The sequence below is a fragment of the Dendrobates tinctorius genome, unplaced genomic scaffold (genome assembly GCF_039654945.1).
Source record: "Dendrobates tinctorius isolate UK_male_01 unplaced genomic scaffold, ASM3965494v1 ptg000117l, whole genome shotgun sequence".
Lineage (NCBI taxonomy): Eukaryota > Metazoa > Chordata > Amphibia > Anura > Dendrobatidae > Dendrobates > Dendrobates tinctorius.
In genome coordinates this window covers 14,394,666-14,422,596 of record NW_027361785.1, presented here as the reverse complement: position 1 = coordinate 14,422,596, position 27,931 = coordinate 14,394,666, and the positions used below count along the sequence as shown (strand labels likewise).

The 27,931-nt window shown below is 43.8% G+C and overlaps 1 protein-coding gene across 5 annotated transcripts in view; it reads left to right on the top strand.

The window, feature by feature from the left end:
• Positions 1 to 27,931, top strand: part of P2RX1 (purinergic receptor P2X 1) — a 245,346-nt gene that overhangs the window by 138,221 nt on the left and 79,194 nt on the right. For 4 of the 5 annotated variants that reach the window (XM_073590587.1, XM_073590586.1, XM_073590585.1 and 1 more), the window contains 3 exons: positions 3,046 to 3,173; positions 17,274 to 17,364; positions 24,975 to 25,040. In XM_073590587.1, the coding sequence (XP_073446688.1) occupies positions 3,046 to 3,173; positions 17,274 to 17,364; positions 24,975 to 25,040 (285 nt within the window). The remainder of the gene's footprint in view (positions 1 to 3,045; positions 3,174 to 17,273; positions 17,365 to 24,974; positions 25,041 to 27,931) is intronic. The other variant, XM_073590588.1, reaches the window with a different exon arrangement.

The window sequence follows — 27,931 nt, the reverse complement described above, 5'->3', positions numbered from 1 at the left end:
AAAAAGCACCCTAAAACTGTAATAAGATTTAACATAAGAATTTCTATGCCAAAATGACATGTGGGCATATTTTATTTATTTATTTTAATCACTTACATTATATAGTGCCATTAATTCCACAGCACTTTACATATATTATCAGCACTGTCTCCACTGGGGATCACAATCTAAATTCCCTATCAGTATGTCTTTTTGGAGTGTGAGAGGAAACCGTAGAACCAGAAGGAAATCCACGCAAACACGGGGAGAACATACAAACTCCTTGCAGATGTTGTCCTTGTATATTTAGTCTCTTGATTGTATTTTATCTGTTTCGTGTATCAAAAGGCGCAAAGCGGTTAAAGTAAGTGACTTGTACATTCTTCATCTTGGAGAATGCCACTAAGAAAATAAAGAAGTGCATGAGCAGCCCCAAAAGACAGACCAAAGATGCCTGACATCTTTTGTAGCTTTTTAAAAATTCTACAAAAAACTCCAGCATTTCCTAAAGCGGGTTCCACTTAAAAAACTCGGGTGCACCAAGTTTAAAACATGTTTTGTGTACACAACGTAAGTGTGTTTGTGAGATACATACAGTGTGTCCGTAAAGTCATGGTGCACTTTTGACCAGTCACTGGAAAGCAACAAAAGACGATAGAAATGTGAAATCTGCTCCAAATAAAAGAAAAACTCTCCCAGTTTCATCTGTCTGTCTGAGTGAATAAAGTCTGTGATTCTCTGTTTTAAGTGATTAATGTCGTACATAACCCCAAAAGTAAAAGTCTAAGGGCGTCAGATCCAGGGATTGTGGTATACTTGTATACTTTCCTGGGCAGGACCGGATTGGTAATATGCCCAACCGGGCATTTTCCCGCTGGGCTGCTGTCATGTGGGCTGCGGGCAGAAGCGCCCACTCATCTGGCCGCTTGCCAGCTGATGCGGCCACTGGCCTGGCTGTTGTTCCTGCCGCCGGCCCTCTGTGCACACTGCAGGGAGATAAGCCGCCATGCCCACAATCCTCGCCCTAGCTTGAGACCCCCCCGCAGCCACTCACAGCATCGCTTGCCTGCTCTCTTCTCTGTACACAGGACCTGTGATGAGGTCACAGGAGGGGAGGAGTCAGGGGTCACATGATCAGGAGCCTTTGTCCAGACCCCTGATCATGTGACCCCTGACTCCGCCCCTCCTGTGACCTCATCATAGGTCCTGTGTGCACAGCCCTGCCTCTTGGTGTCTGCCGGACTCTGCTGTGCTGGTTGTCATGGTGCTGGATGCGGTAAGTATGTGTGGGGTCAGGAGGGGTTTACAGGGTAGATGTAGCAGAGATGTGTGTGTATGAGGTGTACGGAGCGGAGCCGTGTGTGTACGAGGTGTACGGAGTGGAGCCGTGTGTGTACGAGGTGTACGGAGAGGAGCCGCGTGTGTATGAGGTGTACAGAATGGAGCCGCATGTACGAGGTGTACGGACCGGAGCCGTGTGTGTACGTGTGTACTTGGTGTACGGAGCGGAGCCGCGTGTGTATGGAGTATACGGAGCGGAGCCGTGTGTGTACGGCGTGGAGCCATATGTGTACGGGATGTACGGAGCGGAGCCAAGTGTGTACGAAGCATACAAAGCGGGCTTTTCCCACGGACACAGGAGTACATGGCGGAGCCCCGAGGAGCATTTTAAAACTCACACATGACGTTCCACTGGAATTGATATGCTGAAAGCTGACCGGAAATGAGATAATTTCATGAGAAGATTGTGACGGAACTAGGAATGCTTCAGTTCCATCACCATGTCCTCCTCCAACAGCGCAAACAGCAGAATCGCCTTGGAATCGGGGATGCCGGCCATGTGAGCGGATCATGATATGTCCTGCATCGGGAGGCTCAGGTGGGCACTACAATGGGAGCCGGGCTGCTATAGTATCATTATAGAATCTTTCTTTATTTCTTTCTCTTTTTCTTTCTTTCTCTGTTCTTTCTTTCTCATTCTCTGTTCTGTCTTTCCCTCATTTTCTTTCTCTCTCTCTGTTCTTTCTTTCTCTCTCTAATCTTTCTTTTTTCTTTCTCTCTGTGTTCTTTCTTTCCCCTCTTTCTTTCTTTCTTTCCTCTTTCTTTCTCTCTGTTCTTTCTTTATTTTCTTTACTTCTTTCTTTCTCTCTCTGTTCTTTCTCTGTCTCTCTCTGTTCTTTCTTTCTTTCCCCTATTTCTTTCTCTCTCTGTTCTTTCTTCTTTCTCTCTCTGTTCTTTCTTTCTCTCTCACTCTCCTTTCTTTCTCTCTCTGCTTTCTTTTTTCTCTCTCTCTGTTTTCTCTCTTCCTTAGTGCCAGTTAGTGTGCCCATAATTCCAGCCACTGTGCCCTCATTACCAGTTAGTGTGATCAGCAGTGCTAAATGGGTGCGGTTGGGCATGGACATGGGTGTGACTAGTTGCGAAATGGATGTGGCCGGGGCGTGGCCTAAAATTTGCAGCTGCGCGCGCCGCTGTCTTTCTCCCTCTTTCCCTTCTTCAAAAGTTGGGAGGTATGATAGGGGTGGCTGTGACCAGGGGGTCTGGTTGCCCAATGGATAGCAGTTCTGCCAGGAATTCTGTCACCGTGCATACAAAAGGGGACAGCACTTTGGGAGGAGTACTGTACCTAAAAGCAATAAATAGGACTGAGCTGAAATACTGGGCACAGCTCTGTCTACATGTTATATAGTCGTGTTAATCTCCTCTCACTTCTTGTAACCTACAAGTGTACAAAGATATTATATAGTCACCATGTGACTAGTGGGCCCGTGTAACTTCAAATGCCAGGGCTGAATTTTAGTCCCAGTCCGGCCCTGTTCCTGGGACTGGATAAAAGAGCACCATGACTTTACGGACACACTATACATATATATATATATATATATATATATATATAGTATATATAATGTGTGTGTGTGTATATATATAAAACACAAAAAACATTTATCATGATTTCAATAGTGACCTTTTCTGATCATTTCCTGTTGTCTAGGCTGAATATAACAATAGTGCTTTAGACCACATAGAATTATTAATAATGTTAATGAAAAATGTATTATGCTACAGGGAGGAACAATTGGTATTATAATAGACTGGCACTGTGATCTTGACTGGCCATTGAAATACTGCAAGCCTACATATTTTTTCCACGCCCTACATGATGAGAACTCAGTCTCACAAGGTTTCAACTTCCGGTAGGTAATTTTATTTTATATGTTAGTAGGTCTTCATTCTACGCAAAGAAGTTACATCAACATCCTTAAAGGTAACCTGTCACCTCGTTTTCCTGCTATAAGTTGTGGCCACAGCCTTTCAGGGCTCATCTACAGCATTGTAGAATGCAGTAAATAAGCCCCCAATCTAACCTGAAAGAGAAGAAAAACAATTTTTATTACACTTAGCCAGGGGGTGGTCCGATGCGGTCCGGTCTGATGGGCGTCGCAGGTCCGGGTCCGGCGCTTCCAATCTTCATATGATGTCATTATCTTCCTTGCTTCGTGTCGTGGCTTCTGCACATATAGAAAGAACACCGTGAGCACAACTCAAGATGGTGCTAAGGTTAGGTTTCCAAACCGTTAAAGCAACAAATATGAACCTAGCACTCAACTTAAAGGTATTTGTAAGGCGGTTTATTGTAGTACACGAAAAAAGACGTTTCGGTCAATGTGACCTTCAGTTACGTGTGGTATATAGATTGTGTAGAGCTTATAGGCATCACGTAACTGAAGAAGGTCACATTGACCGAAACGTCTTTTTCCGTGTACTACAATAAACCGCCTTACAAATACCTTTAAGTTGAGTGCTAGGTTCATATTTCTGGCTTCTGCACAGGCGTAGTTATCTGTCCTGTTGAGGGCAGAGCCAAATACTGCAGTGCGCAGGCACTCGGCCTCTCTGACCTTTCTCGGCGCCTGCGCACTGCAGTATTTGGCTCTGCCCTCAACAGGGCAGATCAGTACACCTGTGCAGGAGCTGTGACACAAAGCAAGGAAGATGATGACATTGCTTGAAGATGGTGTCATGGTTAGGATATGGTTAATGTCCTGTTCTCACAGGGTTAACTTTTGCCGACCTCTCTTTGGATCTAGGAGGGGTATTTATACTCACTCCAAACTAGCATTCTCTGTCAGTTATACTGCTGTTCTGGTGTGTCTGACCCCTGGTGTGCGTGTACTCTGCGTTGTTTGTTTGCTTCCCGTGTATGACCCGGCTTGTTCCTTCACTCTGTACTCCGTCTCTCGTTTCGGTACCTTTGTCTTTTCTGGTTCTGACCTCCTGGCTTGGCTATCGTTACTCCGTTACAGTTTACCCCTATTGTACCGTCTAATCTATTGCTACGTCCTGACTATCCATTCTGTCTAATCCTTTGGTACTGTATTGCTATCTCGTGCTTTGACCTCGGCTTGATCTGGTTCTGTCTCTGTCTATGCCCCTTGGTAACATTGTCCTGTAGTTACCTTTCTAGGAGTTTCCCTGCAGCTCCTAGCTCTGTGGAGCTTAGGCCACGCCCCCATCAGTCACATGCTTCAGGTCCTGGAGCATGCATTGTCGCCACTGCTGCCCACTCCGCAGGTATCTTTGTGCACAGTCTTTGTATTCAGGACACGTGCATTGGCTCAGTGAGCAAGTGCAGTACAGTGTTCCTGAAAGATGGGAGGCGCCGGACCCGACCTGCGATGCCCATCGGACCAGACCGCCCCCGGGTGAGTATAATAAAACTTGTTTTTGTCACAGGCTGCAGCCGTGGCCCAGCAGGCACCTCGGTGAGGGGTGGGCGTCCCCCGGGGACGCAATATGGACCCTCTATACCACAGAGGGGGACCGGAGCCTACCCAAACTAGGGAAGGATAGCGACCAGGATACTGTGGCAGCTGAGGATGTGGACAAAGAAGACACGTAGGACTTGATAACACCGCACAACTTCAGGTATAAAGAACTACTAAAGTAAAGTCGCACAGTATATAGACGAAACAGGGCTATGCCAGGCTCCCAATTCCACACCTCCCAGAAGGGTACCACCCAGTGGACCCCAAGGCACCAACAGATCACCGAGGCACACATAGGCTGGACATCGAGACACAGGCAGGACATAAGGGTACATGAGGACATTATTAAACATTAAATTATTAAACAACATGTATGTCAGTACCTGGATAACAATGAAGTGATTAAACAGAGTCAGCATGGGTTTGTAACTAATAAGTCATGTCAGACTAACTTAATTTCCTTCTATGACGGAATCACTGATTGGGTGGATCAAGGAAATGCTGTAGATATAGTATATCTTGACTTCAGCAAAGCATTTGACAAAGTATCTCATACAATCCTTATTGAAAAAATGACTAAGTATGAAATGGACAAAGCAACTGTTAGGTGGATTCATAACTGGCTTAGTGATCGGACCCAAAGAGTGGTCGTAAATGGCTGCACATCCAGTTGGAAGAATGTCTCAAGTGGGGTACCACAGGGCTCTGTCCTGGGCCCTGTATTGTTCAACATCTTTATCAACGATTTAGGTGAAGGAATTGAGGGTAAACTGATTAAATTTGCTGATGACACAAAGCTAGGAGGGATAGCTAATACTAGAGAAGAGAGAGAGAGGATTCAAAAAGATATAAATAAGCTGGAGAAGTGGGCAGCAACTAACAGAATGGTTTTTAACAGGGAGAAATGCAAAGTACTACATCTGGGCAATAAAAATGAAAAAAGCATATACAGAATGGGAGGAATAGGCCTATGCAACAGCACATGTGAAAAAGATTTGGGTATACTAATAGATCACAGACTGAATATGAGTCAACAGTGTGATGCAGCAGCAAAAAAGGCAAATGCAATTCTAGGATGTATTTACAGAAGCATACAGTCTAGATCACGTGAAGTCATTATTTCCCTCTACTCCTCTTTGGTCAGACCTCATCTGGAATATTGTGTCCAGTTTTGGGCACCACATTTTAAAAAAGACATCAACAAACTGGAGCAAGTTCAGAAAAGAGCGACCAGAATGGTGACCGATCTGCAAACCCTGTCTTATGAGGAAAGGTTGCAGGATTTGGGATTGTTTAGTTTGCAAAAGAGAAGACTGAGAGGAGACTTAATAGCTGTCTACAAATATCTAAAGGGCTGTCACATTGTAGAAGGATCAACTTTATTCTCATTTGCACAAGGAAAGACTAGAAGCAATGGGATGAAACTGAATGGGAGGAGACACAGATTAGATATTAGAAAAAACTTTTTGACAGTTAGAGTGATCAATGAGTGGAACAAGCTGCCACGAGAAGTCTTCAAACAGAGGCTGGACAGACATCTGACTGGGATGATTTAGCGAATCCTGCTTTGAGCAGGGGGTTGGACCAGATGGCCCAGGAGGTCCCTTCCAGCTCTACGATTCTATGATTCTATGATTCTAGGACACAGGTTGGACATCAGGACACAGGCTGGACATCAGAGTCACCGGCAGACATCAAACAGGAGTCATTAGGTTCCAGAAATCTGACACGACCTACAGGCACCACTGCAGTCATGAAGCTCCAGGCTCCAGGCAGCGGTCATCAGGTTCCAGACTGCGGTCATCTGGCTCCGGGCATCAGACCTAGGATGGAACTCAAGTGTGATGGTGCTAAAACCGTAGGATTGCTGGGCCTGCAAGGAGCTAGCACCGCATGGTAGTCAGAGCACAGGGTAGTAGATGCTCAGCAGGAACACTGGTTTCAAAAGATTCAGAGTCACTGGGTGTGAGGCTCCAAACACAGAGGGATTCCAGAAACATAACAGCAAACACAGTTCAGACAGGGTCAGGTACAGGACAGGTACAGGATCAAGGATTCAGGCCTGGATATACCACCTCCAGGGCAGGGCACAGAAACAGGACAAAGCAGGAATCAAGGCAGGGACTTTGGTACAACACATAGACAGGAGAGGTCCAGGGACACAGACACAAAATACACATGGCAAAGTTCAGGAGCTTTGTGAGTAGCTCTGGCCATGCCCAGCAGGGAAGGGGAAGTTTATATAGGAGCTGCCCCTCAGCAATTGGCTGGGGACAGCATTTCAAGCACACACACTAACTCTGATAAAAGCAGAGGTGGCCATGCACGCTCTAAGCACACACAGAAACTATTGCAGCACAGTCAGTGCAGGAACTGAGGCTTAGAGCACCTAGCATCGTCTGCAAGCCTAGACACACGTGGAAATTCATGCATCAGCTGAAAATGACCTCGCAACCCGTGGACAGCTTCCACAGTGGCAACTAGGGACCACACATGTGGATGGTCAAGCATCAGAGCAAAGACCTAGCAACACATGCATGGCTACGCAGCAGAGCAGGGAACTGAGCAGGCTCCATACAGGTAACAGCCAGCAGTAACCCAGCTCAATTAGGGGGAAAGGAGCAAAGGGTTAAAGCAAAGACATGCATTGTCACGCCGACAACAAGGTACAGACAGAACGACATGACAGTTTTTCTTCTCTTTCAGGTTAGATCGGGGGCTTATCTACAGCATTCTAGAATGTTGTTGATAAGCCCCGAAAGGCAGTGGCCGCAGCTTATAGCTGAAAAACAAGGAGACAGGTTCTCTTAAAGAAAATCTTTGGCCGGCTGTCAGTAGCTAAACATTACAGCTACTTTATTGTCCAATTACAAAACTCACTAAGCAGCACCTCAAAACACAACACCTTTTGGGGGCGAATGTTTTGCACAATGAGGAGTTGTGCCAAATTTTTGCTGCTTTTGATATTTTCACCCCAATTTCAAGTAACTCCACCAAAATGGGTTGAGCGAGAGTGGGGCTGGGCTGTGCACACCTATCAAGTTATTTGTAATTGGCGTAATACATTATGCCAGAAATAATACTATGGTCTCTGACTGTAGTTACCACTGCTGGGGAGGCGCATACGACTAATAAGATATGGCAAAGTCATTGTGGCGTGTGCATGTTGATGAATTTGACGCATCTTATTCGTACGTGCCTCTCATTAAGACTGGTATGCAAAACGCTGGTCCTCATATATCGGGGCCTTGCTCTAGATAATTTCTCATGTTGGCTCCCACAGGCTTCCGCACTGCTTGTTCCTTAGACTGGGAGTTCTTATAGGAGCACAACACACATTTTTACGGAGCCTTTACTAGTATTACCTAATAAGTCTCATTAGACATCACACCCTCTCAACTGCCTTGATGGTGAGGAATCTTTTCTTTGACTCCAGCAAAATACCTTCATAGTTTGTTTCTGAAAAGAAAATAGCCAATTTTTGCTTTAGCAAAATAACACAAGAAATACATAAACTATGGTATTATAAGATTTTATGAAATAATAATTAACCTTTTATGTCTCCACTTTGCTGGTCCCACTGGTACTTCAGGTTCCATACATCATTCATGCAACTACTGCATCAAACCACTCTCCCCAGTGGTGATGTGCTGTACAAGCCATTGTCACCACTGAGGCCAGTGATTGGCTACAGAAGGTGTATAAATAAATTAATGTGCAAAACATGACCAGCTGCTGGTAGGCAAATTTCATATAATCCTCGAAAACTTTTTTAAAGTAGATCAGGCAATAGATTTCATGATATGAAATGCATATTATTAATAGGCATTTAGACCTGATGAGGATGTTGCACTTACTGTGAAAATCCATGTTAGAACTGTTTTATAATTCTGGCTCCATTTTTTATTATGTCTCTATTTTTGTTTTTGGTGACATTGAGTCCCAAAACAGAGAAAATCAATCAAAAACAATATTTTTAGGAATCAAAACTTAGAAGAGAACATATAATCTCTTAAAAGTACTTGTTTATTAAATGGATTAAAAAGTGAAAAAATGGCGAATGCCACAATTGAAAAAATGACCAATTCTGAGATGCTGCAAAGCCCTATTTTCCCTTCACCCATGACAGCACACCAGAGAGAGGGATCCGCCCCGTCATGACAGGAACCTACTGAGATACAGTGGGGAAAAAAAGTATTTAGTCAGTCAGCAATAGTGCAAGTTCCACCACTTAAAAAGATGAGAGGCGTCTGTAATTTACATCATAGGTAGACCACAACTATGGGAGACAAACTGAGAAAAAAAAATCCAGAAAATCACATTGTCTGTTTTTTTTTCATTTTATTTGCATATTATGGTGGAAAATAAGTATTTGGTCAGAAACAAGCAATCAAGATTTCTGGCTCTCACAGACCTGTAACTTCTTCTTTAAGAGTCTCCTCTTTCCTCCACTCATTACCTGTAGTAATGGCACCTGTTTAAACTTGTTATCAGTATAAAAAGACACCTGTGCACACCCTCAAACAGTCTGACTCCAAACTCCACTATGGTGAAGACCAAAGAGCTGTCAAAGGACACCAGAAACAAAATTGTAGCCCTGCACCAGGCTGGGAAGACTGAATCTGCAATAGCCAACCAGCTTGGAGTGAAGAAATCAACTGTGGGAGCAATAATTAGAAAATGGAAGACATACAAGACCACTGATAATCTCCCTCAATCTGGTGCTCCACGCAAAATCCCACCCCGTGGGGTCAGAATGATCACAAGAACGGTGAGCAACAATCCCAGAACCACGCGGGGGGACCTAGTGAATGAACTGCAGAGAGCTGGGACCAATGTAACAAGGCCTACCATAAGTAACACACTATGCCACCATGGACTCAGATCCTGCAGTGCCAGACGAGTCCCACTGCTTAAGCCTGTACATGTCCGGGCCCGTCTGAAGTTTGCTAGAGAGCATTTGGATGATCCAGAGGAGTTTTGGGAGAATGTCCTATGGTCTGATGAAACCAAACTGAAACTGTTTGGTAGAAACACAACTTGTCGTGTTTGGAGGAAAAAGAATACTGAGTTGCATCCATCAAACACCATACCTACTGTAAAGCATGGTGGTGGAAACATCATGCTTTGGGGCTGTTTCTCTGCAAAGGGGCCAGGACGACTGATCCGGGTACATGAAAGAATGAATGGGGCCATGTATCGTGAGATTTTGAGTGCAAACCTCCTTCCATCAGCAAGGGCATTGAAGATGAAACGTGGCTGGGTCTTTCAACATGACAATGATCCAAAGCACACCGCCAGGGCAACGAAGGAGTGGCTTCATAAGAAGCATTTCAAGGTCCTGGTCTCCAGATCTCAACCCTATAGAAAACCTTTGGAGGGAGTTGAAAGTCCATGTTGCCAAGCGAAAAGCCAAAAACATCACTGCTCTAGAGGAGATCTGCATGGAGGAATGGGCCAACATACCAACAACAGTGTGTGGCAACCTTGTGAAGACTTACAGAAAACGTTTGACCTCTGTCATTGCCAACAAAGGATATATCACAAAGTATTGAGATGAAATTTTGTTTCTGACCAAATACTTATTTTCCACCATAATATGCAAATAAAATGAAAAAAAAACAGACAATGTGATTTTCTGGATTTTTTTTTCTCAGTTTGTCTCCCATAGTTGAGGTCTACCTATGATGTAAATTACAGACGCCTCTCATCTTTTTAAGTGGTGGAACTTGCACTATTGCTGACTGACTAAATACTTTTTTTCCCCACTGTATAAGGGGCGGCACCTCTCCCCCGCTTCAGTTGGGTTCCTGTCCTGGAAGGAATCCCACTGTCGGCGGTGCCTGCCATGGGCGAAGAAAATAAAAAAGAAAAAAGGGACCCAGGTCCGTCCCGGTGCGGGAAGAACAGGTGCCTTACCTGTAGCGCCGGCCGTCGGGTGCTGGAGGCACAGTCCCCGGGGTCCTTCGGGGCTCCGGGTTCGTGTGGGCGCAGGTGGGATCCCGGTGGCTCCTGGAAGCCCCCACCGCGCCGCCCTCCCCTAGCACGCCCCCGCATCTCGATCCCCGAGGCGTCTAGCAGGGGAGAGACACGGGCGGCTTCCGGCCGCTGACGTCAGCAGCACAGAGGATTGTGGGTGCGCCGCCTGACGTCAGCAGAAGGCGACGGTGTCATGGCGCCGGGTGCGACGCCGGCCAGCTTTCTGAAGCGGTCAGCTGGCGGTCGCAGGGGGGAGGGGAGGAGACACCCACTAGGATGGAGGCCACATTTAAACGAGGAGCAGCGGCAGGGTAGGCGGTGCAAGAATGGAGTCAGAGCAGGAGAGGTCCTTGTCTCTGCCTCCTTCACAGCGCTCCGGCCGCAAACATGAAAGCCGCTCGAGCAGCAGCCGCCCCAGCCGCAGGTCGGGAGATTCCTCAAGGTCCAGAGAGCACAGGTCACGTGCTCCGATGCAGCCTCCTAGTCCGGTACCCTTGATCACGGGTGGTGAGTGATCTTCGTGAATGCTAGTATTTATGTTAATAGGGTTTCTCTGTTGTATGTTTGACCCCGTAGGAAAGGCCCAAAAAAGCAGGAAGTAAGAAGAATAAGAGGGACTGTGCTATACGTAAAACGGCCCTAGCAAGAGACTGGCAGAAAGAACTCTGCGCCAGTTGCATTCAGCGGACCATGGCGGAGGAAGCGCCTAGTTTCGCGGCTAATCTGATATCGGCCCTTAGGTCGGAAATGGAGGGTTCAATTAAGACCCTATTGAAAAAAAGAGAGGAAAAGTAGAAAGAATCCCCCTAGTTCTCCCTCAAATTCCTCTTCGGCCTCATCTCAAACAGAACAGGCGTCCTCCTCAGACTCCTCAGACTGTGACACAGGGGGTAAGCCATGTTTCCCTGTAGAAGACACAGATGCTCTCCTAAAGGCCATTAGAACAACGCTGGGCCTACAGGAAGAGAAAGCGGCTAAAACCCTAGAGGACGTTATGTTTGGAGGGCTCCAAGAGAGAAAAAAAATGGACCTTTCCAGTGACCGAAAAGATCCAAGCGCTTATTGAGAGAGAGTGGAGGAAACCCGAAAAATCAGGGGCTCTTCCCTCCACCCCTTTGAGCACAAGGATGCAGAAATATGGGACAAGGTCCCAAAAATAGACGAAGCGGTATCCAGGTCTTCTAAAAAATCATCCTTGCCCCTGGAAGATTGTGGGGTTCTTAGGGACCCGCTAGACATGAAAGCGGATTCATATTTGAGGCACGCATGGGAAGCGACAGCGGGAGGATTAAAGCCGGCGATAGCAGGCACCTGCACGGTACGTTCCCTGATGATCTGGCTTCAGCAGTTAGAAGAGAAGCTAGCATCAAAGGTCCCAAGAGAGAAGATATTGGCAGATATGTATCTCTTGAATGGGGCAGCAGCTTTTTTAGCAGATACCTCGGCGGATTCTATGAGGTTGATGGCTAGGGCAGCAGGATTATCAAATGCTGCCAGACGTGCACTATGGCTTAAAGGCTGTCCAGGTGACTTGCAGTCTAAAGTGAAACTTTGCTCCCTCCCCTGTGATGTTCGGTTCTTATTCGAGAAGAACTTACACGATATCCTGGAAAGGGCAAGCGATAGGAAAAAAGGCTTCCCCAGGTTCCCAACAGAGCAGAGAAGACAGCCCTTTCGGAGGGGTGGAAGATTCAATAGGGGGTGTCCTCCGGCCGACAGAAGAAGATGGGAGAATAAAAGGAAAAAAGTCGGGATTTATGTTTGGTGGGGGTACCTCCACCTCAAAAAAATCACCACAATGACGCCAGTATTCCAGTAGGGAAGAGACTGGCACTCCTTTCCCAGGCCTGGGAAAAGATCTCCTCCAATACATGGATCCTAGGCGTCTTAAGAGAAGGCCTGAGAATCTCCTTTGTTCGCCAGCCAAAAGCCGTGTTTGTCAGAAAGGCGACCGAAGAACAGTTGGCCTTGGAAGCAGAGATCCTGAACCTGATAGACAAGCAGGTCCTTTACGAAGTCTCAGACACACAGAAGGGCAGGGGGTTCTATTCACCCCTTTTTCTGATAAAGAAACCAGACCAATCATTCAGGACAATTATAAACCTCAGAGGGCTCAATCGGTGGAAAAGGAATCAGACCTTCAAGATGGAGTCGGTGACTACGGCCATAAAGCTGCTACATCAAGATTGTTTTAAGACCGTAGTCGATCTGAAGGATGCAGGATGCACTGTGGGCAGTGAGCAAAGCCCTAAGCCACTTTATTCCCCTACTCAGGGGTCGCAAGGTCCGCATGATGTCGGACAACAAAGTAACGGTGGCGTACATCAGCCACCAAGGGGGGACAAGATCACACTCCCTAATGAAAGCAGCAGACGACATCCTTGGCAGGGCAGAGCAACACCTACACTCCTTAACAGCCTTACACATAAAAGGGGCATAAAACATAGAGGCCGATTTCCTGAGCCGCAATACTCTGAGGCAAGGAGAATGGGCTCTAAATTGGTCCGTTTTTCAAAAAATAACGCAGCTTTGGGGAAAACCAGTGATAGACCTCTTTGCCGACAAGCACAACAGGCAAACAGAAAGGTTTTGCTCACTAAACCCGAAGGAAAATCCATGGGCACTGGACTCATTGCACATTCAGTGGAACTTCAGGCTAGCCTATGCGTTCCCCCCAGTGGCTCTGATCCCAACAGTTGTCAAGAAGATCAGGAGCGATCAAGCCAGGGGATTCTAATAGCCCCATTTTGGCCAAAAAGGCCCTGGTTTGCTCTACTGCGGAGAATGTCCCTCTCCGATCCATGGGTTCTGCCAGAAATCCCGGACCTACTAGCTCATGGCCCAATATTTCACGCTGAAGTCAAAGGATTCCATCTGACGGCGTGGAATTTGAAAGGTCGCTTTTAAGGGATAGAGGTTTCTCTCCCGGGTTGGTGGCCACCCTGCTTAAGAGTAGGAAACTGGTGACGACTAATATCTATGGCAGAACATGGAATAAATTCCTACAGTTCCTAGGTAAGCCATTAGAACAAGAACCCCAGATTATGCCATCTTGGAGTTTTTACAATCGGGGTTGCAGCTGGGGTTAGCAGTAAATACGCTTAAAGTTCAGGTGTCTGCACTAGGGGCGCTCTATAACTGCAACTTGGCAGCAAATAGATGGATAGCCAGATTCATCAAATCCTGTCATAGGGCTAGACCTGTTCCAATACCCAGAATAGCCCCCTGGGATTTAAACCAAGTACTAGAGGCTCTTACAAAGGAACCATATGAGCTGTTAAATCAGCTCCCCATAAAATTTCTGACCATAAAAACGATCATTTTAGTGGCCCTTACATTCCCGCATAGAATAAGCGACTTGCAGGCTCTCTGTGGATCCACCCTATACACAAGTTTTTCAGGACAGGGTGGTACTAAGAACAGACCTCGCTTATCTGCCTAAGGTAGCATCAGATTTCCATTGGGGTCAGGAGATTATCCTCCCATCCTTGTGCGACAATCCAAAAAATTCAGGGGAGGAAAAATTCCATAGTTTGGACGTCAAGAGAGCCCTGCTAGAATACATATCTGTCACTAGCCAGTGGAGGAGGTCCCAGTCCCTATTCGTAGCTTTTCAGGGTGCCAGGAAAGGCTATGGGGTTTCAAAAGGGACTATTGCTAGATGGATTAGAGAAGCCATTAGTGTAACCCACTCAGCTAGTGGTGTTCCGATTCCTGACGGCATTAAGGCTCATTCCACCAGAGCCATGGCGACCTCCTGGGCTGAAAAGTCAGAGGTATCGATTGAACAGATTTGTAAGGCCGCTACTAGGGCCTCACCTTCAACCTTCTTTAAGCACTATAGATTAAATCTATCCTCCTATGCTGACTTAACCTTTGGTAGAAGGGTGCTGCAAGCGGTGATCCCTCCCTAAGGTGTTTCGAAGTCTCCAAAAATCTCTCAGGTGTGCTGTCATGGGTGAAGGGAAAACCACCATGGTTACTTACCGGTAGCCGGTTTTTCCGGAACCCATGACAGCACCCGTATATTCCCGCCCCCCCTTTTTCACCGTATGGGTGTGCACGTTTAGTAGGGTGCATTTGTGTGATGTGGTGTTGGATTAACATGTACTAACTGGGAAGTCCTCTCAATGCTCTGTAACCCTACTGAAGCGGGGGAGAGGTGCCGCCCCTTATATCTCAGTAGGTTCCTGTCCTGGCAGGGCAGATCCCTCTCTCAGGTGTGCTGTCATGGGTTCCGGAAAAACCGGCTACCGGTAAGTAACCATGGTGGTATTAGGCCTATCTGATCTCTGCCTGTCTGTGGAGGTTGGCACCCTAAACAACGATTTTTGGTGCCCCCACTCAACGAGGTCATTTTTTTATTGTGGCATTCGCCATTTTTTCACTGGGAAGGTGTCTTTTTAATCCATTTAATAAATAAGTACAAAACAAAAACAGACATATGAACATGCCCATGGACTATAATGGGTACATATCGGTTAATTACACGGACAGATGACATAACTAAAAATTGGGTGTCTGATCATGCCTGAAGGCCTCATTCAGTCATTCATACATAGACCTGATGAGGCCAATGCACTTACTTAGAATATTTAAAGGGAATCTGTCAAAAAGGTTTTTGCTATTTAATTTAAAGACAGCAGGCGATTGAGGCCGAAACACAGAATTTAGGGATGTGTCACTTGTCAAAGTGCATGCTGTTGTTTACTATTTGTGGAGAATTTATTGCTAAGAGATTAACTTTGCCCAATTACATTAGTCAGGCAACATCCCCTCCTGTGATAAGCATCTCACTGTCTATGGAATTTTACATGGAGAGCCTGGTGTGGGCGGGGTTAGCTTTCTCAGCTCTGCTTCATTCTAAATCTAAAAGCTCTGATTGTGTCAGAACGGCTGCACCCAGTAATCTAAGTGATACATCTTTGGATTCTGCTTCTCTTTCCCTACACCATACTGCTCTCAGATTAGCAAAAGACCTGCTGACAGATTCCTATTAAGAAATCTATTTAAACAATATGAACAGTTTATACTCTGACCTCTGGTGATGGACCGCTTTAAAAATGATATGTTGATTCTGTAAATTACTCATGTATTCAATAAGTACCTTAAAATACATATAATAGCCAATGAGCCGCTATTACTGTTGTGTTCAAAAGTTTACATACCCCGGCAGAATTTTTGCTTTCTTGACCTTTTTTTCAGAGAATAAGAATGATAACAGCAAAACTTTTTCTCCACTCATGGTTAGTGGTTGGGTGAAGCCATGTATTCTCAAACTACTGTTTTCTCTTTGTAAATCATAATGACAACCCAAAACATCCAAATGACCCCGATCAAAAGTTTACATACCCTATTTCTTAAAACCGTGTATTGCCCCCTCTAACATCAATGACAGCTTGAAGTCTTTTGTGGTAGTTGTGAATTAGGTTCTTTATTTTCTTAGATGGTAAAACTGTCCACTCTTCTTGGCAAAAAGCCTCCAGTTCCTGTAAATTCCTGGGCTGTCTAGCATGAACTGGATGCTTGAGATCTCCCCAGAGTGGCTCAATGATATTGAGATCAGGAGACTGAGATGGCCAATCCAGAATCTTTACTTTGTTCTGCTGTAGCCAATGCCAGGTTGACTTGGCCTTGTGTTTTGAATCGCTGTCATGTTGGAATGTCCAAGTACATCCCATGCGCATCTTCTGGGCTGATGATTGCAAATTTGCCTCCAGTATTTTCTGATAATGTGCTGCATTTATATTTCCTTCAACTTTGACCCAGTTTCCTGTGCCTTTGTAGCTCACACATCCCCAAATCATCAGCGATCCACCTCCATGCTTTACAGTAGGAATGGTGTTCATTTCATTATAGGCCGTGTTGACCTCTCTCCAAATGTAACGTTTATGGTTGTGGCCAAAAAGTTTAATTTTGGTCTCATCACTCCAAATTACATTGTTCCTGAAGTTTTGAGGCTTTTCTCTGCTGTTTTGCATATTGTAAGCGAGATACTTTGTGGCATTTACGCAGTAATGGCTTTCTTCTGGTGATTCGACCATTTTGTTTCAAGTGCCTCCTTATTGTGCGTCTTGAACAGCCACACCGCTAGTTTTCAGAGTCCAGTATTTCAGCTGATGTTATTTGTGGGTTTTCCTTTGCATCCCGAACAATTTTCCTGGCATTTGTCACAGGTGATGATGTTACTTTTAGCAGCCATTCAAACCCATTTGTGTCAACTTCTGTGCATGTTATCAGGCCAAAATAACCATGGTATGTAAACGTTTGATCAGGGTCATTTGGATGTTTTGGGTTGTCATTGTGATTTAAAAAAAGAAAAAACAGTAGTTTGACAATAAATGGCTTCATCCAACCACTAACCATGAGTGGAGAAAAAGTTTTGGTGTTATTCTTATTCTCTGAAAGAAGGCCAAGAAAGCAAAAATTCTGCTGGGGTATGAAAACTTTTGAGCAAAACTGTATACAAATATTCACATTAACAAGCTTTACAATTCTATTGCTTTAAGAAATGGAATTTCTAAATGCTGCCTATATTTTCTTTTAAAGGCATGCAAGATATTACAAAGAGGATGGAATACAGAAAAGGACATTATTCAAGGTTTTTGGCATTCGTTTTGATATTCTTGTGAATGGAGAGGTAATATAAATATTAGCTTGTTGATTTGCCTTTGGTATCTTAAATTCGAGGTTCATTACAAAGATCACTTAGGCCAGGTTTACAAGAATCAATTTGCAGCATTAAACCACTATTGATCAGCAATCAAAAATAGATTGTTCTGTATGCATAAACTTCCATTGTTCTTAGCAGCACATGTCCTGTTTATACAAGTCAATGTGCTGCTGAGAACGATGATCTCAGCAATCCAAAAGTCCATTTCTTGTTGGTCGGATGACCTACTGCCTGCTTACACTGCCTGATTATCAAAAAAGTCCTCTAAGGCTATGTGCACACGTTACGGAATTCCCATGGAAATTTCTGCGGGAATTCTGGAATTCCATTCTGCTGGAAAACCGCATTTTAAATTCCCGCGAATTTACCGCGGAAAAAGTAGCGATTTGCAAACATAATTAGCTTGCAGAATGCTAGCGTTTTCCAAGCGATCTGTAGCATCGCTTGGAAAACTGATTGACAGGTTGGTCACACTCATCAAACATAGTGTTTGACGAGTGTGACCAACTTTTTACTATTGAGGCTGCCTATGCAGCATCAGTAGTAAGAAGATCTAATGTTAAAAATAATAAAAAAATAAAAAATCGCGTTTTTCTCACCTTCCAACGTCTCGCGATGGTCCCGATCCCAGTGATGCTTTGCGACAATGACCTTTGATGACGTCTCGATCTCGCGAGACCGCCATGCTATGAAAGGTCATTTTCGCAATGCATTACTGGGAACGCGACCTGCCGGGAGGATAGCTGAAGCCTGGTGACGCTGCGAGGGACATCGGAAGGTGAGAATATGACGATTTTTTTATTTTAATTCTATTTTTTACAGGGATATGGTACCCAGAGCCTGGAGGAGAGTCTCCTCTCCTCCGGACCGTGGGTACCATCCGTAAATGTTCTGCTTACTTTTCGCATGGTGGGCACAGCCACAAGCAGAAAGTAAGAAGAACAATGCATTCCTATGTGTGCGGAATCGCCGCAATTCTGCAAAATCAATGAGCATGCTGCGTATTTTTCCGCGATGCGATTCCGCCGCAGAATATTCCGCAGCATTAGCACAGCATTGCGAAATTCCATAGGATTGCATGGGATGCTGTTTTTCACAGCAAAAACGCGCGTTAAAAACCGCCGCAAAAACAACGCAACGTGTGAACGCAGCCTAATACTTAGGTGCAGCTCTACCTAGAAAGCAGTTGCAATTGACATTCATGTTCAGATGAAAATGAATATGAGAACACCAACAGGTTGGTGTTACTCCAACAAGCTTGAAAAAATCATTCCAAATTGGGACCTATTAGTGATGGTTTGCTTTATTAGCTTAACAGTAATTCACACATATAGAACAAGCCAAAAGCTTTATTCCATATATAATTCTTGGCATAAATGAGTACATCCCTCTGGAAAGTAAGATTTTAATCTCTTTACCCCCAAGGGTGGTTTGCATGCTAATGACCAGGCCAATTATGACAATTCTGACCACTGTCCCTTTATGAGGTAATAACTCTGGAACTCTTCCATGGATCACGGTGATTCTGACATTGTTTTCTCATGACATATTGTACTTCATGATATTGGTAAAATTTCTTTGATATGACTTGCATTTATTTGTGAAAAAAAAAAGAAATTTGGCTAAAATGTAGAAAATTTCGCAATTCTCCAACTTTGAATTTTCATGCCCTTAAATGACAGAGATACCGTATATACTTGAGTATAAGTCGACCAGAGTATAAGCTGAAGCCCTAATTTTGCAAAAAAAATGGGAAAACTTATTGATTCGAGTATAAGCCTAGGGAGGAAAATGCAGCAGCTACTGGTAAATTTCAAAAATAAAAATAGACACCAATAAAAGTCAAATTAATTGAGGCATCAGTAGGGTAAATGTTTTTGAATATCCATATTGAATCAGGAGCCCCATATAATGCTCCAAACAGTTCATGATGGGCCCCATAAGATGCTCAATACAAAAAATATGCCCCATGTAATGCTGCACAAAGATTAATAATGGCCCCATAAGATGCTCCATAGAATAACCATATGCTGCTCCATAAAGGTTGATGGCCCCATAAGATGCTCCATAGATATATATGCCCCATATGCTGCTTTATAAAGGTTGATGGCCCCATAAGATGCCCCATAGAATAATATGCCCCATATGCTGCTCCATAAAGTTTGATGGCCCCATAAGATGCTCCATAGAATAATATGCCCCATATGCTACTCCATAAAGGTTGATGGCCCCATAAGATGCTCCATAGATATATATGCCCCATATGCTGCTTCATAAAGGTTGAATGCCCCATAAGATGCCCCATAGAATAATATGCCCCATATGCTGCTCCATAAAGTTTGATGGCCCCATAAGATGCCCCATAGATAAATATGCCCCTATATAATTCTCCATAAAGGTTGATGGCCCCATAAGATGCCCCATAGATATATGTGCCCCATATAATGCTTCATAAAGGTTGATGGCCCCATAAGATGCTCCATAGAGTAAGCCCCATATGCTGCTCCATAAAGGATGATGGCCCCATAAGATGCCCCATAGATATATATGCCCCATATGCTACTCCATAAAGGTTGATGGCCCCATAAGATGCCCCATAGATATATATGCCCCATATAATGCTCCATAAAGGCTAATGGCCCCATAAGATGCCCCATAGATATATACACACCCATATAATGCTCCATAAAGGTTGATGGCCCCATAAGATTCTCCATAGATATATATGCCCCATATGCTGCTGCTGCGATTAAAAAAAATGACATACTCACGTCTCCTCACTGGGGGCCAAGTGCCAGTGTCCTAAGCAGGCGGAGACACTGGCATGCTATGTGGGCCAGGTGCCGGTGTTGCTGCTGGCTCAGGGCCCCGGTACCTGCGATATTCACCTGTCCCTGTTCCACCGTTGCGCACCGCTCTGTCTTCCAGGTCTCTGCAGTGACTGTTCAAGAAGAGGACGCCCACTAACCATGTCATCGTGCCCTCTGTCCTGAATGTCACAGCCAGAGGATGTTGAAGACAGAGCGGCGCGTGGTGGTGGATGGGGGCAGGTGAATATCGCAAGGCTCCCCCCGTCCTCCCCATCATATTCACCCCCTCCTAGCACAGTTTCTGTAGTCCCTGCTTCTTCGATGGTCTCCAGCGCCGGCAGCTCCTTCCAGTGGTCAGCGGTCACGTGGTACCACTCATTAAAGTAATGAATATGCGCATATTCATTATATTAATTAGCAGTGCCACGTGACCGCTGAACACAGGAAGAGCTACAGAGCCGGAGACTATCTGAGAAGCAGGGACTGCAGAGACCGCGCCAGGAGGGCGTGAGTATGATCTGACAGCCGCGCTCCCCCGCCGACCCCCTGGGACAATGACTCGAGTATAAGCCAAGAGGGGCACTTTCAGCATAAAAAAAGGGCTGAAAACCTTGGCTTATACTGAAGTATACTGTATATGGTATGTCACACAAAAGTAACATTTCACGCATGTCTACTTTACAACAGCACAATTTTGGAACCAAAATTATTTTTTATTAGGCAGTTATAAGGGTTAAAAGTTGATCAGCGATTTCTCATTTTTACAACACCATTTTTTTTTAGGGACCACATCACATTTGAAGTCACTTTCAGGGGTCTATATGATAGAAAATACCCAAAAGTGACACCATTCTAAAAACTGGTTATAGGAGGTTTCGCCCCCAGCAGTTTGCCCCCAGCAATTTAGCCCCACAGTTCGCCCCCAGGTACATTTCGCCCCCATACATTTCGCCCCTATCATTTTGCTGCTTGGGACGAAATGTGCGGGGGCGGAATGTACCCGGGGGCGAACTGCTGGGGGCGAAACATCCAAATCCCCTAAAAATTGCACCCCTCAAGGTGCTCAAAACCACATTAAAGTTTATTAACCTTTCAGGTGCTTCACAGGAATTTTTGGAATGATTAAAAAATGAACATTTAACTTTTTTTCACAAAAAATTTACTTCACATCCAATTTGTGCTATTTTATCAAGGGTAACAGGAGAAATTGGACCCCAATAGTTTAACAATTTGTCCTGAATACGCTGATACCCCATATATGCAGGTAAACCACTGTTTGGGCGCATGGCAGAGCTCAGAAGGGAAGGAGCGACATTTGACTTTTCAATGCAAAATTGGTTGGAATTGAGATCGGACGCCATGTCGTGTTTGGAGAGCCCCTGATGTGCCTAAACAGTGGAAACCCCTCAATTCTAACTCCAAACCTAACCCCAATACACCCCTAACCCTAATCCCAACCCAAACCCTAATCCCAAAACTAACCCTAACCCCAACCGTAACCATAACCCTAAATTTAGCCACAACCCTAACTCTAACCCTAACTTTAGCCCTAACCCTAATGGGAAAATGGAAATAAATACATTTTTTTATTTTATTATTTTTGCCTAACTAAGTGGGTGATAAAGGAAGGGTTGATTTACTATTTATAGTGGGTCTTTATAGTGGGTTTTTATGTTTGGCAGCTGTCACACACTAAAAGACGCTTTTTATTGCAAAAAAATAGTTTTTGCATCACCACATTTTGAGGGCTATAATTTTTCCATATTTTTTTGGCCCACAGAGTCATGTGAGGTCATGTTTTTTGCGGGACGAGTTGATGTTTTTATTGGTACCACTTTCGTGCACATAACATTTTTTGATCGCTTTTTATTCCGATTTTAGGGAGGCAGAATGAACAAAAACCAGCAATTCATGAATTTCATTGGGGGGCGTTTATACCGTTCCACGAGTGGTAAAATTGATAAAGCAGTTTTATTCTTTTGGTCAGTATGATGACAGCGATACCTCATTTATCTAATTTTTTTATGTTTTGGTGCTTTTATACAATAAAAACTATTTTATAGAAAAAATAATTATTTTTGCATCGCTTTATTCTGAGAGCTATAACTTTTTTATTTTTTCAGTGATGGAGCTATGTTCTGGGTTGTTTTTGCGGGACAAGATGACATTTTCAGCGGTACCACGTTTGTTTATATCCATGTTTTTGATCGCATGTTATTCCACTTTTTGTTCAGCGATATGATGATGAAGCAGTGTATTTTTGTCTTTTTTTTAATGGTGTTCACTAAAGGGGTTAACTAATGGGACAGTTTTATAGGATGGGTCGTTACGGACGCAGCAATGCTAAATATCTGTTGTTTTAGTGTTTAGATTTTTTGGAATTCAAATATTTATTTATTGATAGAATAAATATTATTTTTTTTATTATTATTTTTTAAAATATTTTTACAATTTTCTTTTTTTATTTGATTCTTATACTTTGTCCCACGGTGGCCTGTTTCACACATCCGTTTTTTGGCGTCCGCCAAAGTGTGAAAAAACTGATCCGTTTCTGTTTTGCCACAAACGGATGCTACCGGATCCGTTTTTTGGACGGATCTGCTTTAGCCACTAATGCAAGTCTATGGTTAAAAAAACGGATCTGCTAAAAAAAATGGCAGATCCATGTTTGTTGTGCAAAACGGCGGATTTTGACGGACGTCTAAAAACGGATGTGTGATCCACCTCTAAGGTACACTCAATTTGTGCAGCTTGATCGCTTCTATAGCATGCAGATCTGCATGCTATAGAAGCTGTCAGCGCTGCAGCTTCTATTACACTGGCCTGAGAGACTTCGTGGTCATTACTGCGCATGATAGGAAGTCTCTCACGTCTGGAGCCCCGGATGTTGTCATGATGACATCGGTTCTCCATGACAGCGATTGAGACCCCGCGTCATGCCGCGGGGTCTCCGATTCAAAGGCAGAGGGGCTGTCAGCCACTCTGCCAGCTCCGGAATGCTGCTATCATGTTTGATCGCAGTGTTTCGGGGGTTAAAGTTGCGGGAGCGGTCTATGACCACTCCAGACACTTAATGCCGGGTGTCAGCTGTGAGAATCAGCTGACAACCAGTCGCGATCAGCCACGCTCCCCCAGTGACTCCTAGACGACCTCTCTTCTCACAATGCATACCTCCAGCTCCAAACCAGGTTAGAGCAAGTTATTACTAGCAACTACTCAATCTAAGAGGTGAGTATTTATGTGCAAAAAATAAAGGTAACCAGCTCACCTGCTTTCTTGGCTAGTAGTGGTGTGTGGAAGCTTGGATATTTCGTGAAGCCACATGTGGAGTAAATCAATAATGAAAAAGTTTCCAGCTTCCAAATATACAAAAATTTATTCAAGGCATAAGAACAAGGATAAACGGACATGCCCCATCATAGCGGAAAGACACAGCAACGCGTATCAAACAATATGTTCTTTTTCAAGCTGAGTATTTATACGGCCTGTTTCACACTTCAGTTTTTTGTGTCAGTCAAAATCCGCCAAAATGGCGGAAAGCGGATCCGTTGCTAAACTGATGTGAACGGATGCCACCGGATCGCTTTTTTGACGGATCCAATGAAAGAAGAATTTTAAAGGAACCGTAGCCCGGGGAGGAGAGAGAGAGAGAGAATTTTTTCCGTCTGCCAGAAATGATTTCAGGGTTAAATTTCCGGCTGACTTCCTTTCTCCGGGCATGCGCACTCTAAAATGCGGATCCTGCAGCAAAAAAAAACGTTGCATGGTCCGTCCGGGCATGTCGGTGGACGCAAAAAATTTGGCGGATCCGCAAAAAAACAGATCCAACGGATGGCCATCCGTCAAGATCCGCTGGTAATGCATCTCAATAGGGAAAAAAACGGATCCGCCAAAAAAAATGGCGGATCCGTTTTTTTTGAAAAACGGCGGATTTTGACTGATGGTCAAAAACGGAAGTGTGAAACAGGCCTACCAGAAAGGAGTGGAGAAAACAGAACAGCTGAGATAACTCAGGACAGAGAGCTCTAGGAGAGAAACAGAACTTATTAACCCTTGCAACAACAGAGCAAGGAAAAATCTGCACAGTTAACTGGAAGGCTAAGCAGATCCAACCAGTGTAGGTGCACGTGTAGCCAAACGCCGCAATCTTCTGATCCCTCTCTGTCATGGTATCCCTGTGTCAGGGGATTTATAAGTCTGCAGTCACACGAGTGACTGCAGACTTATCATTTTAGACCGAAGAATCCGTTTAAGTTTTACTCAAATTAGATGATGCAAAAGTGAAAACACCCCACATCAAAGACTAATGCACTAGTACAAAACTAGTATTTTGTATGATCTTGGCCTCCTTGCACTCCTCTCCTCCTGTTGCTTTAAAACAGCTGTTTTTTTTATATAGAATGAAGATTTTGGATTATATTCGAGGAAATTGTTTTTTTTACTTTGTCATAAAAGGTTTTCTGGCATCAAATGTCATTGCTGTCCTACCAGTCATATAGTACTCCCATATCTGGGGGTGAAAACTGGAGCATTTGACCTATGTGCTTTGTAGCAGCAAGAGCATAAATGGGGTGACTACGAGCCACTCTGCATGGGCCATGCTATGTCATCAATGATATGACATCATATCATGAGTAGATATATCTAGATAATATTATGCAATGAGCCTTATTAGTTTATGGTACTCCGTTTACGGGTCATGTGCAGCAGGGGAAATAACTTTCTGATGTACATAATTAAACAATATCTCCAATGTTTACCTTATAGGGAGGAAAATTTGATATCATTCCAACAATGACGACTATAGGATCAGGAATTGGTATTTTTGGTGTGGTAAGTTTATAAATCTGTTTTACAGTGTGTCATGTTGACACTCTTAATCCATGTGTCTACATCATGCACATATCTGCCATATACACATACCTTTTCAGCAATGTTAACTAAAATACATTATTTGTTTCCACCATATATAAAATTAAACTTACTGATAGAAAAAATATATAAATATTTATTTTCAGCTAATAAAAAACACTATCACTTGTGTATTTCAGAACGGTAAATAGTTGTTTCATAGATAATCCCTTTAATATCAATTCTTCTGTGATCCAAGGAAACAGCTGGGAAAGTTGTCCGGCTCATGTCTGCTCATGAGTTTCCCCTTCTGTAATGTCCATATATGCTTCAATAGGGCACATCGAAAGTGCTTGTTCTGATAGAATGATCCAGGACTAGTGTTGAGCATTCCGATACCGCAAGTATCGGGTATCGGCCGATACTTGCTGTATCGGAATTCCGATACCGACTTCCGATATTTTTTCAATATCGGAATTCGGCATCGGAATCGGAAGTTCAGTTGATTGACGGCCTGACGTCATCATGATGCGCGGTGTGTGCGCATCATGATGCGCCGTCATTTCGGGCCTTCCGGGGGTCTCTGCCGGCCTGCCGGGGGGCTGTGCCGGCCTGCCGGGGGGCTGTGTGGACTGCCCGGGGTCTCTGCCGGCCTGCCGGGGGGCTGTGCCGGCCTGCCGGGGGGCTGTGCACCCTGTGGGGGTCTGTACCGGCCTGCCGGGGGGCTGTGCCGGCCTGCCGGGGGGCTGTGCTGATGTCCGGGGGTCTGTGCAAGCATCGTCCGATGGGACTACAAGTCCCATCGGGCGATGCCTGCTACCATGACAGTGATTGACACATTAGCCAATGATGGGACAGTAGTAGTCCCATCATCCGGCTAATGTGTTAAATGTTAAAAAAAAAAAAAAAAAAATACTACATACATACTACATGCTACATACATACTACATATATACTACATACATACTACATACATACTACATACATACTACATGCATGCTACATACATACTACATATATACTACATACATACTACATACATACTGCATGCTACATACATACTACATACATACTACATACATACTACATGCATGCTACATATATACTACATGCTACATACATACCACATACATACTACATGCATGCTACATATATACTACATGCATGCTACATACATACTACATATATACTACATGCATGCTACATACATACTACATGCTACATGCATGCTACATACATACTACATACATGCTACATATATACTACATACATACTACATATATACTACATGCATGCTACATATATACTACATACATACTACATATATACTACATGCATGCTACATATATACTACATACATACTACATATATACTACATACATGCTACATATATACTACATACATACTACATATATACTACATACATGCTACATACATACTACATACATACTACATATATACTACATGCATGCTACATATATACTACATGCTACATACATACCACATACATACTACATACATGCTACATATATACTACATATATACTACATGCATGCTACATACATACTACATGCTACATGCATGCTACATACATACTACATACATACTACATGCTACATACATACCACATATATACTACATACATACAATACATTCATACAATACATACATAGACATACAGTACATATAACATAGAGTAACATACTTACCAATACTTGTCACATTGTTCCCCGAAGCCATTGTCTTTCCGGAATAAATATTAACATAACAAACCACAAAAATACTCACCCACGATCCGAAGCAGTCCACGAGTGTGTCCCACGACGATCTTGGGTAGAGAACTGCAGCATCAGATGATGCTGCCGTTCTCTACGGGCTGCAGGAATCCAATGACGGAAGGTAGGTATCCTTCCGCACTGTATTCCTCCGCCACTTAAAAAAAAAAAAGTCCCTAGTCTCACTTTATGCCATTGCTGTGTGGGAAATTCCCACACAGCAATGGCATAAAGTGAGACTAGGGACTTTTTTTTTTTTTAAGTGGCGGAGGAATACAGTGCGGAAGGATACCTACCTTCCGTCATTGGATTCCTGCAGCCCGTAGAGAACGGCAGCATCAGCTGATGCTGCAGTTCTCTACCCAAGATCGTCGTGGGACACACTCGTGGACTGCTTCGGATCGTGGGTGAGTATTTTTGTGGTTTGTTATGTTAATATTTATTCCGGAAAGACAATGGCTTCGGGGAACAATGTGACAAGTATTGGTAAGTATGTTACTCTATGTTATATGTACTGTATGTCTATGTATGTATTGTATGAATGTATTGTATGTATGTAGTATATATGTGGTATGTATGTAGCATGTAGTATGTATGTAGCATGCATGTAGCATGTAGTATGTATGTAGCATGCATGTAGTATATATGTAGTATGTATGTAGCATGCATGTAGTATATATGTAGCATGCATGTAGTATGTATGTGGTATGTATGTAGTATATATGTAGTATGTATGTAGTATATATGTAGCATGTATGTAGTATGTATGTAGCATGCATGTAGCATGTAGTATATATGTAGTATGTATGTAGCATGCATGTAGTATATATGTAGCATGCATGTAGTATATATGTAGCATGCATGTAGTATATATGTAGTATGTATGTAGTATATATGTAGCATGTATGTAGTATGTATGTAGCATGCATGTAGCATGTAGTATGTATGTAGCATGCATGTAGTATATATGTAGTATGTATGTAGCATGCATGTAGTATATATGTAGCATGCATGTAGTATATATGTAGTATGTATGTAGTATATATGTAGCATGTATGTAGTATGTATGTAGCATGCATGTAGCATGTAGTATGTATG